Source organism: Gopherus evgoodei, chromosome 1 (genome assembly GCF_007399415.2).
Source record: "Gopherus evgoodei ecotype Sinaloan lineage chromosome 1, rGopEvg1_v1.p, whole genome shotgun sequence".
In the NCBI taxonomy this organism is placed as follows: Eukaryota; Metazoa; Chordata; order Testudines; family Testudinidae; genus Gopherus; species Gopherus evgoodei.
Window position 1 is genome coordinate 101,557,124 of NC_044322.1, and position 17,667 is coordinate 101,574,790.

Here is a 17,667-nt window from a genome sequence, read left to right on the forward strand (position 1 = left end):
AATGTGATTCTGTGGGGAAATAAATAGCACAGATCCCAATAACCTATGACACTGTCAATCTAATGGTAAGTAGTATTCCTGTTTTAGGAAATGTTATTTTACTGTATGTCACCTACTCAGTTGGGGATTTCTGGGAACTAAACTGAGCTCTCCTGATTCAGTCTGCTGGCCATTGAACTATGCTGCCTCCATTTTCTTACATAGCTCCCCCTCTACACAGGTTATGGTGAAGCTAGATACCAGTGGAGAACTGACTGGAGCATAATTCCTAAGGGAGCTTTTGTGGGATGTGTACTCTGTTATTTCTATTGCACACTGTAACCCTCCTGTGTTCAGAAAGTCATAATTGACTTTAGCTGCCACAAATTGTGAATTTGAATTTCAGTGGTGGATGATCCCTATGGCCTGGTCCTGCAAACTCTTCTGCACACGAAAGCTGTTATCCAACCTCCAGAACAGCTCTGGAAAGTCCTAACTATCAATACTTCATGGTATTAATGCTAGCATAACTACAGTGTCACATCAATATTTGCCATGTGGACTCTGCTTTTACAGATCCAGACTAACACGGCTACCCCTCTGATAAAAGAATCCTGTGGCACCTTATAGATTAACAGACGTTTTGGAGCATGAGCTTTCATGGGTGAATACCCACTTCGTCAGATGCATGTAATGGAAATTTCCAGGGGCAGGTATATATATGCAGGCAAGCTAGAGACAATGAGGTAGTTCAATTAGGGAGGATGAGGCCCTGTTCTAGCAGTTGAGGTGTGAAAACCAAGGGAGGAGAAACTGGTTCTGTAATTGGCAAGCCATTCACAGTCTTTGTTTAATCCTGAGCTGATGTTGTCAAATTTGCAGATGAACTGAAGCTCAGCAGTTTCTCTTTGAAGTCTGGTCCTGAAGTTTTTTTGCTGCAGGATGGCCACCTTAAGGTCTGCTGTAGTGTGGCCAGGGAGGTTGAAGTGTTCTCCTACAGGTTTTTGTATATTGCCATTCCTCATATCTGATTTGTGTCCGTTTATCCTTTTCCGTAGCGACTGTCCAGTTTGGCCAATGTACATAGCAGAGAGGCATTGCTGGCATATGATGGTGTATATTACATTGGTGGACGTGCAGGTGAATGAACCGGTGATGGTGTGGCTGATCTGGTTAGGTCCTGTGATGGTGTCACTGGTGTAGATATGTGGGCAGAGTTGGCATCGAGGTTTGTTGCATGGATTAGTTCCTGAGCTAGAGTTACTATGGTGCGGTGTGCAGTTACTGGTGAGAATATGTTTCAGGTTGGCGGGTTGCCTGTGGGCGAGGACTGACCTGCCACCCAAGGCCTGTGAAAGTGTGGGATCATTGTCCAGGATGGGTTGTAGGCCCCTGATGATGCATTGGAGAGCTTTTAGCTGGGGACTGTACGTGATGGCCAGTGGAGTCCTGTTGGTTTCTTTCTTGGGTTTGTCTTGCAGTAGAAGGCTTCTGGGTACATGTCTGGCTCTGTTGATCTGTTTCCCTATTTCCTCATGCGGGTACTGTAGTTTTGAGAATGCTTGGTGGAGATTTTGTAGGTGTTGGTCTCTATCTGAGGGGTTAGAGCAGATGCGGTTGTAAAACGTCTGTTAGTCTATAAGGTGCCACAGGACTCTTTGCTGCTTTTACAGGATTCTTTGTTGCTTTTTACAGATCCAGACTAACGCTGCTACCCATCTGATACTTGACATCAATATTTGTGACTTTAGATAATGAATACTGCTCTGTTGAATTTTCAGGAGCAATAGGATAGATTTTCTCTGGGGTGAATTGTGGTAGTTCCACTGAAGCAAATAAATCTAGTCTGATTAACACCAGAAGGGGATTTGGCCCTATGTATTTTTAAATACATGTGCTCAGTGTTAGCGTAGTTATTTATCCAGTAGTTCAAAAATACATGAACAGTAAGTGCACACTAAACCATAACCTGTTACTGTGTGTCTCCTCTCTCATATTTTGTTTAACTGTTAATAATTTCAACCCTAGATATTATTGACAAGGAGGATAATTGCTTAGTTTGGAGACAGCGGTACTGTATAACTGAGAGTAATGGAAGAAATTAAGAAAAGGAAAATCTATGCTAACAGTAGAAAAAATTTCTTGATGTTAAAATACGTTTAGCTACATAAATTTCTTCCAAAGGATGGTGGAAAATCCCTGTCACCTGGGACTGCTAAAACTAGCTTGGACAAAATACAGGAAAGAGGCTGTAGAGCACAATTTCGCATTTTCAGGGAGATGGTCTGCATGATCAAATGTCTTTTCAATCTCTAACTTCATCATTGCAGAATTAAATAACTCAGTTTATTTTTGTCAAGTGTAAATCCCTTTAAGTTTTTCAGTGTAATTTTTTAAATCAACAAGCTAACAGGCTAGTTCTGAGGTGTGTGCATACATGCATGGAATTCTATTCTACATTCTGCCTTTCTGCTCCATGCTTCTATGCAGACTAAAAAGACATCTCCAGGACACATGCTTTCTTGCTCAGGCAACTCTTCTTGCAGATAAACATGAAGCAGACAAGCCCAGCTAGGAAAAAGCATTAGGTGCTTGCATATGCTTGCATCATGTGTAGAGTCAATTTTCTGGGGCACTATCCTTGAGAAGTGGTTTTTCAATCTGTGGCTACGTCTGTGCAGTCAGTCAACTGGAGGAGTATTTTTCTGCTAAAGTGTTTTTTAAATCCTGTCTACACATTAAGAAATGCAGCAATACATTTGCTTTCTGTGATACATTTCATGCTAGCATACTGAAATCCTGATAGAAAATCTAATCCAATGTATCTGTCTGTTGTAGCCAAACTCCAGCATTTTGACTAGAACATAATATTGCATCTCAGAAGCATGTGATTACCTATCTAACACAGAGCAACAGAGTGCAAATGCCCTAGCTTCCAAAGGGCTCTTCCTTTTTTTACTACATTTATGAGAATGCCTGATGAGAGATACACTTTTATAAGATGCAATCCTTACTGCACAGTGTAAGACAAATACCAAAGATTTGCCAAGAATGTAATTTTTGGCCTTTTGGTCATTGAACTGTAAGGGTGATCTAAAATGTCATTGCCTAGACAGCTGAAAGGTAAATAATTCCATATTATTGAAGTCAGAGAAATGAGTCATCCCATAACTGTACACGTAAAAGTTTTCAAATGATTTTATTGGATTGGAATCTGTTAATACAAGCATGTATTTCATTTTCCTTAGCAAGTATCGACCTTGGACTTTGACAGACAATATAATGCAAATTAGCCCAATGTCTCTACTTTAGCTTTAGAAGTTACAGTTTTACTTTGTAGGAAACATTTAAGTTGGGCTTATTGGACCAAACTCTAGTGTGGTGGTTCCCTCCCCAGTTCAACAGCTTATTGAATCTTTTAATCTCTTTTCAGAATAAAAAATTAACTCCTCTAACTTTGCATATAATTGCCTAGTCCTGTAGTATCCAATTAGTCACTAGGTGAGAGGGGGTGTGATACATTATTATGCACAATTATAAGATAAGGAAACTTTTCACCTTAAAAACACATCCAGAGCACAGTTTATGATAAAATTATGAATGTAAATCATTAGAGAACCAATGAAGATGAGTAAATTTCAGTAAGCAACATAAAACCCTGCCAACAGAAAAGATTTGGATATTGGATCTGCTAGATGTTTCTTCTTGTTAGTTGTTTGTACGTGATTTGCATCTGCCTTTTGGGGAAGCTCAATGTAGCCATTGCAATTATTAGAAACCCCTTTGAAAACTGAAAAAAAGTAAACCTTCCAGGTCAAATTCTGCCCTCATTTCTCAATATGCAAATGAGTTGGGGCCCAACAAATGTTTAGCATAAGCAGACGAATTTGGAGGTGTGACTCCAAACACGCGTAGAGTAAATGAGAACCTCTTGAAATAAAATGGATCTGGATGTACTTATTCATAAACCCATGTAGTTTTGGATTTATTAAGGTACAGAGAGTTTATATTTAATTCTATAATTTTTATTTAAACATTACATAACCCAAGAGTGAGATCCTGCTGCAGTCCTTTGAGCTCTTGGCAGTCCGGAATGCCACCATCCAAAACGTAGGATGACCTTTTGCCTCTTTACACAAAGTTGTATTCTCTGTGTGGCAAATTGCCTGTACTGTTATGCTGGGTCTCGCGCTTTCTCTTCTTTGGGGAAAGTTCAGGGCATCGTTGCTTGCCTCTGAATCGGTATTTTAATTACACCACTATTGTCCTTGAGGAGGGGAGTGGAGAGGGAGGGACCTGGGCCCACCCTCTTCTCCAGGTCCCAACCCAGGGGCCCTGAGGTTTGTGGTGAACCACTTGAACTAGCGGTTCCTTCCCCTGCGCTGCTTCCCTCTCCTGCCCTTTAGCTTCTGAAGGGGCTTCTTGCTCTCCTTCTACATAAGCCAGGTGCCCCTTACCTAGGGTTTTTTTGGATTTCTCAGCCCACCTCAGCACTCCTCCAAACTTTCCTTTTGGTCTCTCTTCAAAACTGTTCTCTGCTCTAACTCCTTCAAACTGCTCTCTGCTCCAACCAAACCTTCCTGCTCCAACTCCCACACTATCTGACTGAAGCAGGGGTTTTTTATCACATGATTGACTACTGGTGCTCTAATTGGCTTCAGGTGCTCTAGTTAATCTATAGCAAACCTTCCTCCCCTTGCAGGGAATAATGCTCCCTGCTAGCACTCTCCTGCTGCCCTCTGGCCATGCTGTATCACATCTGTCAATATCATTAACAGTTTAACAAATAGATGATAGTTTACAGTATGCCACGTTATGCTGAGAAAACATTCTAATAGACAGGCTAAAAATAAAATTGTTCCAAATTGAGAAGTAAAGGGTAGAGGAAAGGTAACAAAATCATCAAGAAACAGTTTGCTTTTTTGAGTAACCACGTGATCCAGATGATATTCTTGTATATGTGTGTACAAAGTTAGAAATGTCATTTTTATCAGAAATTAACCTTAATCAAATCTGATGTAAAACTAATATAGATTTCAGCAACTTAGAATATCTTTGGAGAAACTTTCTTGTGGGATCTGGTTTGTATTGGAATTATGAACCAGATTAACACTTTCATCATTGTAGTATCTAGAGCTGACTCCCTGCTGAAATCAGTGCCCTCTTCCTTTGTGGTAGCCGCTGTACACATAAGTAATAAACAGTGGTTCCTGCCTGGAAAGGCTTACAATCTAAGGACTTGATTGTGGATTTACCCCAAGGGACTTACTCCCTTACTCCCGTGACTAGGCACAAAGAAGGAGCCACACTGATAGGACAGAGAAGAAGTGGGGAAAAAGGAAATGTCATTCTCCCCAGCTCACAGCTGAGGAACTAAAGGTACAGAGTAAGTGACTTATCCAAGTAAACAAGGACATAGTCTATGGTGGATCTCAGAATTAAACCCAGATCTCCTGAGTCCTTTAAACACGACCATTCTTCCTCATACCAGAAAGAGGATCACCAAGAAGTGATCACTATGAATAGTGTCAGCTTTGTATTTCCTCTCCCTCCCCTCCCCTCCTTTTTTTGGCCTATGGTTCTCCCTTATTGTGTCCCTTCATATTTGCGTACAATCTTTGGGGAAGGATTGTGTCTTCACTTGGTTTTGTGAGGCGCTTAGTTTTTGAGCATTTTGAGAACATGCTAACAGCATCAATATAAAAACAAACTACCACCCTAGAGTACAAAAGAATGAGGGTTATCAAAGAAGAGCCAAAAGGAAGAATTACTCTGCAGAGTTTAATGCCCATACAATTTCTCAGTTCAGAGTCTTCTAGAAATGGAATGCTTCCAATATGCACCCTTCCTTACAAAGAAATATCAAAATATTTTTGTAATGAGGAACTAATTTCCTTATAAATTACCAAGTGGTGGGGATTAATTAAGTGATAAAATGCTACTTATGCCTATTAAACAAATTAATCAACTTTACATCCTTCAAACATATCCAGCAATTTGTCTTATATTTTCCTGCACCTGGTTTCTAGTTAGCTACATATTTGCCAATTTAACGGATTTTGAGTAACATCTTTTTAATTTTTAATACATGCAGTACTTCATAAACCTGGTTTTACTAGGCCAATTACTTTCTTTCCAAATCCTCTTTTCTTTTAATTCTAGGTTCCTTTTCATAAATTTATTTTGTGCCAGTTTCCTCTTCTTGTGCCAATTTGTGGACCCTCTTCCCCTCTAATAATCCCCACTCCAGTCCTAGAACATCTAAATCATGCAACTGTGGCATCTGGTGGAAGGAAAATGTTTGGAACAACTGTAGTTTCACATACCATCTTGTCCAAGTCAATGTTTATTCCTGCTCATAGACAAGTATGAGATCAATAGTATCGATGCAACCTTAAATCCAGTGAATTTAGTTCACCCTTTTGCAAGGACAGAGCTTTTCCTTATAGCATATTTAACTATATTCAATGCAGTCTGTAAATTGTTTATTGTAGCTCCTGTTATGTGCTCTCCATACTGAGAACAAAACAGTCATTGTCCCTAGGAGCTTGCAAAGTAAGGATAGATAGACAAGTAGACCAAGATTAGGGGGGAATGGGAAATAACTTTTTTTTTCTAATTAAGATTTTTTGTCAGTGTGAGTCACGCTTCAAGCATGGAAGAAATCGATCTTCAAGAGGTTTTGAACTGGATTCAAATGTGAAAAAGGTGGGCAGATGATCTCAGGAAGGGTGCACCATGCATAGGACCCATTCTGGTTTTAAATGTCTTAAGTGCTGGGGTTGTTGAGCCATGTCTGTCCCAGGATATTAGAGAGACAAGCTGGGTGAAGTAATGTCATTTATTGGACCAACTTCTGTTGGTGAGAGACAAAGTTTTGAGCTTAGAGAGAACTATTAAGCTTGAAATCTTCTCTCTCTCACCAAGAGAAGTTGCTCCAATAAAAGACATTACCTCACCCACTTTATCTTTCAAGTGATGGGGACTAGTCTACAGTCCAGTAGAACTCAGTGCTAGGATTTTGTCCCTAGGATTCAGCTTGAATTACTTTAGTGTAATTTCACTGCAATAACTTAATTACACCCACAGAAAATCAATGCAATAAACCACTGTGGTGAAAACATTGGCAGCAAAAGGACAATATAATGCTTTGTCTATTTTTTTTTAAACAAGAAAACTGTAAGGAGTTTGAGAACGTTGAAAGTTTGCTTTGAGAGTTGGCATTGAAAGCAAATGACTATTGTAATTATTTTGTTTTAAACTTTAAACAAAAATATAGGCAGCCAGATTTGAAGGTGATCTGTGTCCTTTGACCTGGTAAATGAAACATCCCAGTCATGTTCACTTTCCCTCTCATCTTCATTCCAATGGAGTAAACCAGCAAATAGCCAGCCCCAAATATCATTGTCAACGCCTAGTTCAGTTTACAGGAAATAAAAGCCGTATTCATTGGCAGTTCACAGAAATGAACGTGCCAATGAGATCTTCATTAATCAAAGTCCATGGAAGGGTTTCCATTGTTTGACTAATTCAGTTCTTGGCCACCCTTTCCCTTAACATTGTATCAATCAGCCAAACAGAATAGCATCAAAATCTATAAACACAGAACTCTATCTATACAATAATTTTCTATATTTTGCAAACTACCTTCTACAACCCAGAGATCTCAATGTACTCCTGCATTTTTGGATTACCTTAAAAATAAATACAAAGTTCTCATTTTAAGGGCACATAAAATGGGAGCTTCACTGAGAACAGAATACACTGATTGCTAAAATCTAACTGCATTCTAATTTCTTTCTTCCATACTCTTTTATGGTTAAAGCACAATATTCTATCACAAGCAACAGGTGTGGCTCTTCATCTCTCACAATTCCATCTGACCATGACACTTTTGTCTGTTGTATTATCAACCTTAAAACCCCCTTCCCTTCCTCAAAGAAAAAAAAATCATGTTTCTATCCTAGTGTTTTCAAAATTTACAGTGTCACCTGTTGTTTTTCTTAAAAATGCACTGATTTCTGGGAATGGTTTCCATAAGCCAGTGGAATTTATACTTCTAAATCCTGTAGGAACCTCTGAAAATCTTATCCTTTCAAGCATCTCTCTTTATAATTCAATTATTTTGGGCCCAATTCTGCCTCTTGATCTAGAATAGTCATACTGACTTCAGAGGAACTACTTTGTGTAAGTAAATACTACTCCACATAAGTAATGTTTGCAGAATTGGGTCATACATTTGCAAAAATGTATTGTACCAAAAGCTCTATAAATAAGGTCAGAAAAATTGTTACTTTTTTATAGTTTAGCACATGAGTGCTCATAGGAATACATACATATACTTACAACTTGGTTTTGTCCAGGTGTTACATCTCTACTATAACATGTAATGCAAAACATATGCACATGCAAAGTTACTAAGGGTATGGCTACACTTACAGTTTTGCAGCGCTGGTAGTTACAGCTGTGTTCGTACAGCTGTGTAGGGCCAGCGCTGCAGTGTGGCCACACTGACAGCTACCAGCGCTGCAGTGTGGCCACATTTGCAGCACTTGCAGCGCTGTTGGGAGTGGTGCATTGTGGGCAGCTATCCCAGCATTCAAGTGGCTGCAACGTGCTTTTCAAAAGAGGGGGGTGGGGTGGAATGTGACAGGGAGCGTGGAGGAGAAAGAAAGAATGGATTTTTGGAGTTGACACTGTTCTCAGCTCCCTGCCTTGCAAGTTCTAAGGACTTGTGTCTACCTTCAATCATTTTAAAAGTTCTAACTCCCTTCCCCCACTCCTCTCTCATTCACTAATTGCAAATTATGCACAGCTAAATACCCGTCAGACCAGATCAGCAACTGCTGAACACGGACTTCCCCCTCCCCCTCTGCCGTGTGAGCGTGCTGTTTCTCTCTTCAAGCAAACAGCTGTGAACATTCCGAAGTAATTCCCCTGCCTGCCTCCGCTCGCTCAGCAAACAGGAGCTGTGTTTGTTTTTTAAATAAGCAGTTTGGCTGAACTCCGAGCTCTCCCTTTCTTCCGGTTTGTTGTGGACAGGAATTCGGAGATACCTCCTTATACCCCGGAGGTCAATAAAAGCGCTGGTGGGTGTCCACACTTGCTGACCAGTGCTGGATCACCAGCGCTGGAATCCCTACACCCGAGGCTCGACCGGGTGTACAGCCAGCGCTGCAACCAGGGAGTTGCAGTGCTGGCCGTGCTTTGCAAGTGTGGCCACATCCTAAGTTGCAGCATTGTAACCCCCTCACCAGCGCTGCAACTCTCTAGTGTGGCCAAGCCCTAATTGTTTAAATCTCCCTGATTAAAATCAGTCTATAGCTGCAGCTCCAAGGCAACATAGCCAATTAATCTGAATCAACAGCACCTATTATACCTCATTGATTGGCCATAATTTACCAGATAAATGAGTTTGTATTGTGGCTTTTCATGTACTCTGAACACAGTGTAATTTGTTGTTAAGACCTCAACTCTATTGCTTTGTAAGAAAGATTGAAAGTGTGTAATCTTTCACAATTCAATTAGAGTAACCCTCCTTCATTCTGATGCTTTACCACAATCACACCATTTCATTCCAAAGCAAACTTCTCCACCCTTTCAGCCCCTCCCAGACAAACAACATAAAAAAGGAATGGGAAAAAATGATATACAGAAAAAGGGAAGAAAGCAAGAACAATGAGATAAGCTCCATTTCTGTCAGTCATCCCCGTCTCTCTGTTCCTTGTCCTTGGGTGTTTATCCAGAAGTAGCTCTCACAGATGTTGACTGGGCTTAGTGAATCCAATTACCTTTTCGTATTCACAGATGCCTTTCTGAATCCAGGCAATTATGAACTATTGTAAAATTTTTAGCTCCTATATAATTTCCTGAACGTTGGCTCAAGTGAATTATGTAAATCCAATATGGACACTTGCAGCCAGATGACTAGGCCAGTAGTGCGGACATAGCACGTCCCTCTTCCCACATAGCTATCTCCTTTCCTTCATAAGGAAGGTTAGCACTATCCTCTCTCTGCTTGGGACCTGATGAAGTTCAACCCTTGGACTCTAGATCTATGACTCCGTAGGTGAAGCCTTGAGTAAGTGTCATAGCTCAGGTGGGTGGAGGTACACTTTGTTGCTTCAGGCCCTGTATGAAACCCAGCAGAGTTCCTGAAGCCTGAAGCTGCTTTACATCTTCTGCAATTCCCTATGTACCTTTTGTGTGTGTGTGTGTGTGTGTGTGTGTGTGTGTGTGTGTGTGTGTGTGTGTGTGTGTGTGTGTGTGTGCGCTCTTTTATGGTCACTGGAGCTTGCACAAATATCCACTTTGCATACACAACAGCAGCAATGGCATGTGCATCTTATTTTTTGGAAAATCAAGTTAAAAAATTCTTGCCTCTTGCCATTGTGGAGAATAGGCTTTTACCCCAAACCTGTCATCTTAGTTTAACTTTAACATGACTGCCATGTCTTCTTTCATTACAATGGGAAACTTCTGTCAGGACTGCGCAACAGTATCTAGATCCCTGCAGCCTTCAGTAGGGATCAATCCATCATTCCAGTGATGGATTGGTTGTTCAGATAATTTTATTGTGTCTGAAAGACTGTAGTCACGGCAGCTGTTAAGGAAGAATTCTTGAAATAAAAGTTTTAAAGTTGTGGTTTTGTGGCTATTAAAGCCATTGTTTCAAAAGTTTAAATGTATGCAAATCCCTGTGTGGGAGCTGCTAGGTTGTGATCATTTTGGAAAATTGGGCCATTTATGTAGGTGTCTAAATATGGATTTAGGAGCTTAACTTTAGTCACCTACATCTGAAAATGTTGCCAGGCAGCAATATGGTTGTAAGAGTTACAAGGAGGCAGGATCATGCCCTTGAGGGTAGACCAGTATTGGCCGTGATGCTACACATTTGGTTGGGGATAGGGGTAGTAAGGAAAAATTTAAGTAAGGTTTAGTCTTTGGGAGAGGCAAAGTATTTTTATTCTGTGTCTGACAATGGTGGTGGTCAAAAAGGGCCTTGTGCTCTCTCTTCTGTGAGAGTGGGGCTTGGTAGGCAATGAAGATTTGACAGCACCCATTGGCTGAAATCTCTTTTTTAACAAAGTATAATAAAAAGTTTCGAAGGCACCATTTGTGCCATTCTATGTACACCGCAAAATGTTGCTCACACAGTACTAAGAAAAATATTTCTTATAAAGATTTTACCTTCACATTGTATTGCTGGAAATATTTTAAAAGGTAATCCAGAGTTAGCCAAAAGGCCAGTTATAATACGCAAGGTAGGCCTGCAGAGACTATGAAAAGACCCTTAATGAATGCACGGAGTAGAAATCAGCTCTGGTTCAGAGACAGACTCTAGAGAAGTCATTTTACATTGTAAAATATGTCATCTTTTTCCTAAAATATGAGAAAGCTAGAACTCAAAGTCCAGAGAGCTATATTCTAGGCTTCCTTAGAATATCAGAGAGAGAAGCTTTTTTTCTCTAGCTCAGATTTAGTTCAAATTCAGGCACTGCTTCCTTCTACTGTTTTTCCCACTGCAAAAGAGCTGCTGTTTCAGCAGCATTTATGTGGAGCAACAGTTGTGTCAGGTGGCCAGTTTGTTAATCACATGTGTGTATTCCTTGGAGATCCCCCCGGCATATACCTTAGGCCACTCATTTGTGAAATATTTCATACATATTCCATGCTGCAGTGGAAATGGGAAGCAGGCTGCAGCACTTTACAGTGAAAAGGCACACTAATAAAGAGATCGCCAGGAGTGCGGCAATGGAAAGGCCTCACAGCTCCAAGCCTTCTAGAGTGTGAACTGAATTTCATCCTGCAAATAATCACACTAGGATTTGATACTGTCTTTGTAACACAGGTCCTCCTCTATGTAATCTCTAGTCTGGCATATTTTGTTGTGTAACATCTGCATTGCTGGGCTCCAGTAATGGGATAAAATAAGAAATGACCTCTTGTTTTAATAGGTATTCAGGGCCAAATTTTCAAAATTAGCATGTGGAAAAATCCATATCTGTATATGCAGATCCGGTATTAGTCATGCAAATACATGAGCTGAATAATGTAATATAAATCTGAATGCTCAAATATAGAGCTGTGAAAGCAACTCTGGGCTCACATCCTGCAGCGGGATGAGTGCAGTCCAACCTATGATCCCTTATGATCCTACTATCAAGAACCCATGAATTTAAAGACAATAAAATTGAGTGCTTTTGGTTAATTTTGCTGTTTATTTCTAAGCCCACACTACTAGTACTACATATAGCTGTAAAATGTGCTCCGATGCTGCACTTGACATTGGAAAGAGATTTTCTTCTATCTTAAAGGTTTCCTATAGCACCTTCCACTATAGTGGCTGAACACTGACTATAGCATCTGTTGACATGAAAACATTTGATATTTGTCCATCATTGTCAATGAAGACCTCAACAACTCATTCATTCGATGACCGGGCTCTGTGCATCCAAAGATGACTGATCAGTCCGATTCGCGCTTGGAACCTTCTGTCACACGTCAGGCAGACACGTGATGGCACTGTCGATGATGTGCAGGCAGCCTTGGACTTGCGCAGCTCACGCTTTCTTTCCGCCTCAGCAGTACGCCTCGCCTCAGAGATATTACTGCCTGTGTGAATGAGGCTGCGCCATGCTGGACGGTTCAGTGTGAGGGTTTCCCATGTGGTGGTGTAGATCTCGAGGGACTTCAGAGAGGTCTTCAGCATGTCCTTAAACCGCTTCTTTTGTCCTCCATGGGAGCGCTTTCCCTGGGTGAGTTCTCCGTAGAAGAACTGTTTAGGAATGCGCTCATCTGACATTCTCACGACATGTCCAGCCCATCTGATCTGGGCTCCCATCAGCAGTGTGTGAACTGACGGCAGACTGGCTCTGGTAAGGACTTCAGTATCGGGCACTTTGTCCTGCCATCTGATTTTTAGAAGTTTTCGCAGACAGGAAATGTGCAAGTGATTGAGCCTTCGTGCATGACTCCGATAGACAGTCCACGTCTCGCAAGCGTAAAGCAGAGTTGGAAGCACCGCTGCTCGGTAGACGTTCAGCTTCATTGGTAGGCTGATCCCTCGACGTTCCCAGACATTGGAGTGCAATTGGCCAAATGCAGAGCTGGCTTTAGCGATTCGGCAGTTTACTTCATCATCGATTGACACTGCTCGAGAAAGGGTACTGCCCAGGTACATGAAGTGGTCCACTGCCTGAAGTTTCTGTCCATTTACAGTGATGGACGGTTCTGAGTACGGAGAGTGGGGAGCTGGCTGGTGCATGACCTCGGTCTTCTTGATGTTAATGGTGAGACCGAAGTTGTTGCATGCAGATGAAAACTTGTCTACACTGGCTTGCATTTCTGGCTCTGCACTAGCATTCACAGCACAATCATCGGCAAAGGGAAAGTCTCGAAGTACAGTTTCCTTCACCTTGGTGATGGCACACAGTCGCCTCAGATTGAATAGTTTCCCGTCAGTTCTGTACTTCAGGCCTACTCCTTCAGTGCAGTGTTGAAAGGCATCAGTCAGAGTGGCAGAGAATATCATGCTGAACAAAGTGGGTGCTAAAACACACCCTTGCTTGACATCATTGGTGACTGGGAAGACCTCAGATGTTTCACCGTCATCAAGGACACGAGCCATCATACCGTGATGAAATTGACATACCGTTCGTATGAATCTGTCTAGACAGCCGAGTTTTGACATGATCCTCCACAGGCCCTGGCGACTGACAGAGTAAAATGCTTTCGTGAGGTCCACAAAAGTTATGTAAAGTTCACGATTCTGTTCTTGACATTTCTCCTGTAACTGACGCACAGAGAAGATCATGTCAATAGTCCCACATCCCTTGCGAAAGCCGCACCATGATTCTGGCAGTAAGCCCTGCTCCAGGTGAGTGATCAATGGATTCAACAGAACCCATGCAAGAACTTTCTCCGCTGTAGAGAGCAGCGAGATTCCACGGTGATTGTCGCATACTTGGCGATTGCCCTTCTTCTTATAGAGGTGCACTATGGACTCTTCTCCAAATTCCTGTGGAATGGATCCCTGCTTCCAGAAGGACTGAAACAGCTTAGTGAGTTTCTGTAGCAGCACGGGTCCACCGACTTTGTACACGTCTGCTGGTATGGCATCTGACCCTGGGGCTTTGCCACTTGACAGCGGGTTGATGGCTTTCTTCACTTCATCCTCTTCTGGTGAAGCAAACATGGAGTCATTGACTGCAACCTGAGGCATCTTGTCAATGGCCACATCACTGATGACTGAGGGGCAGTTGAGAACTGCTTCAGAATGTTCAGCCCATCTCTGGAGAATCTGCGTCTTCTCTGTAAGAAGCACAGTGCCATCAGAGTTCAGGAGGGGAAAGCTCCCAGAAGACTGTGGACCACAGAGTGTGTTGAGGGCTTCATAGAACTGCTTATAGTCCTTCCTGTCTGCATACGCCTGTATTTCATCTACTTTGGCGCTCAGCCACAAGTCCCTCATTTTGTGCAGTCGGTTCTGTACTGTTCTGCAAGCTTTGATAAAGGCGGTCTTCTTTGCCGCTGAGGATGGATCGTTTTGATATGCATGATGCAGGCAGTGCTTCTCAGCAAGTAAGGCCTGGATTTCTGCATCCTTTTTTTCAAACCAGTCTTGCCACCTGCGTGTGGAGGGTCCCAATACCTTCGATGCAGCTGTATGGACCGTGTTGCATAATCGCTCCCAGTCTTTCCCTGCGTCATCCTCAATACGAAGATCAGCAAGCTCATTCTCTAGGTCTTCCGCTAGATTTTCAGTCATGCAGCTGTTCTTCAGCTTCAACACGTTGTTCCTTTTGAGAGCCTTACAGCCTTGTGGTCGTCTCTTCGGCATGATACAGAGCTTCATTTTGGATACTATGAGCTTGTGATCCGTCCAACAGTCAGCGCCGCACGTAGGTTTCGTAACCCTGACATCTTGTCTGTCCCTTCTCCTGATGATGACATAGTCGATCAGATGCCAGTGCTTGGAACGGGGATGTATCCACGAAGTCCTGTTATGGGTAAGGAGGTGGAAGACCGTATTGATGATCAGAAGGTCATGTGCTGCACAAGTTTTCAGTAGTAACAGGCCATTGCTGTTACACTTTCCCACTCCATTTTCCCCAATGACTCCTTCCCAGACTGCAGCATCGCATCCGACTCTTGTGTTAAAATCGCCAAGCAGAATCAGCTTGTCTGTGCGGTGCACTGATGATAGCAGAGCATCTAGTTCTTCGTAGAATTTATCCTTCACATCCTCTGGGTTGGTCATTGTGGGAGCATATGCGCTGATCAAAGTAGCTTGTTTTCCTTTTTGAAGCGGAAGCTGCATTGTCATGAGTCGGTCATTCACACCCTTGGGGGGACTGGTAAGTTTCCGAACAAGATGATTCTTCATGGTGAAGCCAACTGCAGATTCGCGACGCTCATCACTGCTGCGGCCATTCCAGAAGAATGTATAGCCTCCACCTGACTCGGACAGCCGTCCTTCATTAGCAAGGCGAGTTTCGCTAACAGCTGCAATGTCAATGTTGTAGCGTGTGAGCTCTCTGGCGACAAGTGCTGTTCTTCTCTCCGGTCTGTCTGCCTTGATGTTGTCCAGTAGCTTGCGCACATTCCATGTGCTAATGGTGATCGTTGTCACTCTGTTTTGTTTTTGTTCGACCGCTTTTGTGGGATCCCAGCCAGTCACGGTATGCTGGCCAGGGTAAGCTGAAGCAGATAATGTTTAGGGCACGTTTTCTAGCCCCCTCCTCATTCTACAGAAGTGAACAGAGCAATCCTGAATAGGGCTGCTCAGTTGCTCAGGAAGATGCCGAGCTCTACTGCTGCTTCGGTCAGTGAGGAACGACCATTATACCTGAGCCACCTGTGTGCAGGTCCGTGGCTACAGCTCCCAAAGTATCCACACCTGCTGCTTCGTCGCTCATCCATTGCCACAGGACTTGACATGATGTGATATGATATGATGTCGAGACTTGCGCGTAACTTGGATTAAAGTGAAGGAGAGTTGTGCGACGTCAACCTCACTCTCTCTTCCTAGTTCCTATCTGTATCCAGTAGCAGGACAAGAGTCGAGACGGCTGGAGATAGGGCAGGGCGCAGTGGATGACCAGGACGCCTACGTGTCTTGTCGTGCTCTTGAGCGTTCCACAACGCTTGCAGTCAATGCATTCCTGACCGTTTGAGCACCATAAATTACACCAACCTAAGGTCAGTGTGGACAGTGCTATGCTGGAAGAAGAGCTTCTCCCACCGACATAGTTATCGGTGCTGGCGGGAGCTGAAATAATTAAGTTGATGAGAGAGCTTTCTCTCGTTGTCCTAGAATGTCTGCACTAGCAGTGCTACAGCAGCATCAGTGCCACTGACTGCACCCCTATAAGCTCTGTAGTGTAGTGTGGCCATAGCCTTAGTCAAGTTATAAGTAAGAATTCAGTCGAAGTATCACTTTTGTTTGTAGCTCAGGTGGTTAATGGCAACAACAGCTGTGGGGTTCAATACATCTAGGGTGCCTCTTCACAAAGAAGATCTGCTTGAACCCCTACCCAGAAATATGAGAAAACTGAACCTACCCTCTTCTGGTGGCCTTAACAGGCAGAACTGCCCCAGTTACAAGCATTCCAGGATTATATACAAACAAGAAAATCTTAGCAGAAAGAGAACACAGTCATAAAATTAGGAAAACATAGCAACTGATTATACATGCAAATAAACAATAAAATATATCTCCTTACAGTAACTTTGGTAGTAGTCCATCTAACTTGCTTTCCACCACAAAAAAATATATCCCATGCACCCTATCCCACTCATAGAATTGAAAGGGACCTGAGGAGGTTATCTAGTTCAAACCCCTGCTCAAAGGATGACTAATCCCCAGACAGATTTTTGCCTCAGATCCCTAAATGGCTGCCTCAAGAATTGGGGTCACAACTCTGTGTTTAGTAGGCCAATGCTCAAACCACTGAGTTATCCACTCATGGTTTGGATCAGCAAGGATTAGTAGTCTGAGTTCCTTTATAGGTCTATCCAGTTCCAGAGCATAGCTTGCCACCAAGAAGCTTGCCAACCCAGCATAGTGGTTCATCTTTATGGAAGTGCTAGGTTGGCAGAGTTCACTCAGCACTTGCGATGGGGTCCCTGGGGTGCAACCCGGAATGTGGGACTGCTGAGCCCACCAACCTGAGGTATTCCTTACAGTGTGATGCTATGTCAAGCCACAAATCTCTGACAGGCACTACACCAGGAGTTGGCAACCTCTGGCATGTGGCTCACCAGGGTAAGCACCCTGATGGGCTGGGCCAGTTTGTTTACCTGCTGCATCGGCAGGTTCGGTGGACCGTGGCTCCCACTCACCGCGGGTCACCCTCCTAGGTCAATGGGGGCAGCGGGAAGCGCAGCAAGCCGAGGGACATACTGGTTGCAGCTTCCCGCCACCCACATTAGCCTGGGATGGCAAACCGCGGCCAGTGGGAGCCGCAGTCGGCCAAACCTGCCAATGCGGCAGGTAAACAAACTTGCCCAGCCGCCAGGGGGCTTACCCTGGTGAGCCGCGTGCCAAAGGTTGCCAACCTCTGCACTACACTTATACAGACATCCACAGGTAGAGACACACTCAATTGAGCTGCACAAATGCCTTGCCACCCATTCATGAGCCAACAATAGACAGGATCCAGCCAATTCCCCCCAGCTCCCCAG

At 43.1% G+C, this 17,667-nt stretch overlaps 1 protein-coding gene across 1 annotated transcript; it reads right to left on the reverse strand.

The window, feature by feature from the left end:
* Positions 1–12,688: 12,688 nt before the first annotated feature.
* On the reverse strand, positions 12,689–15,899 carry LOC115642368 (the record flags this gene model as incomplete). Its single annotated transcript, XM_030545821.1, has 4 exons — positions 15,830–15,899; positions 14,426–15,681; positions 13,313–14,014; positions 12,689–13,177 (listed from the first exon to the last, which is right to left on the reverse strand). Coding segments are annotated over exons 1-4 (2,517 nt in total), but the record flags the coding sequence as incomplete, so codon positions are not given.
* Between the last annotated feature and the right edge of the window lie 1,768 nt (positions 15,900–17,667).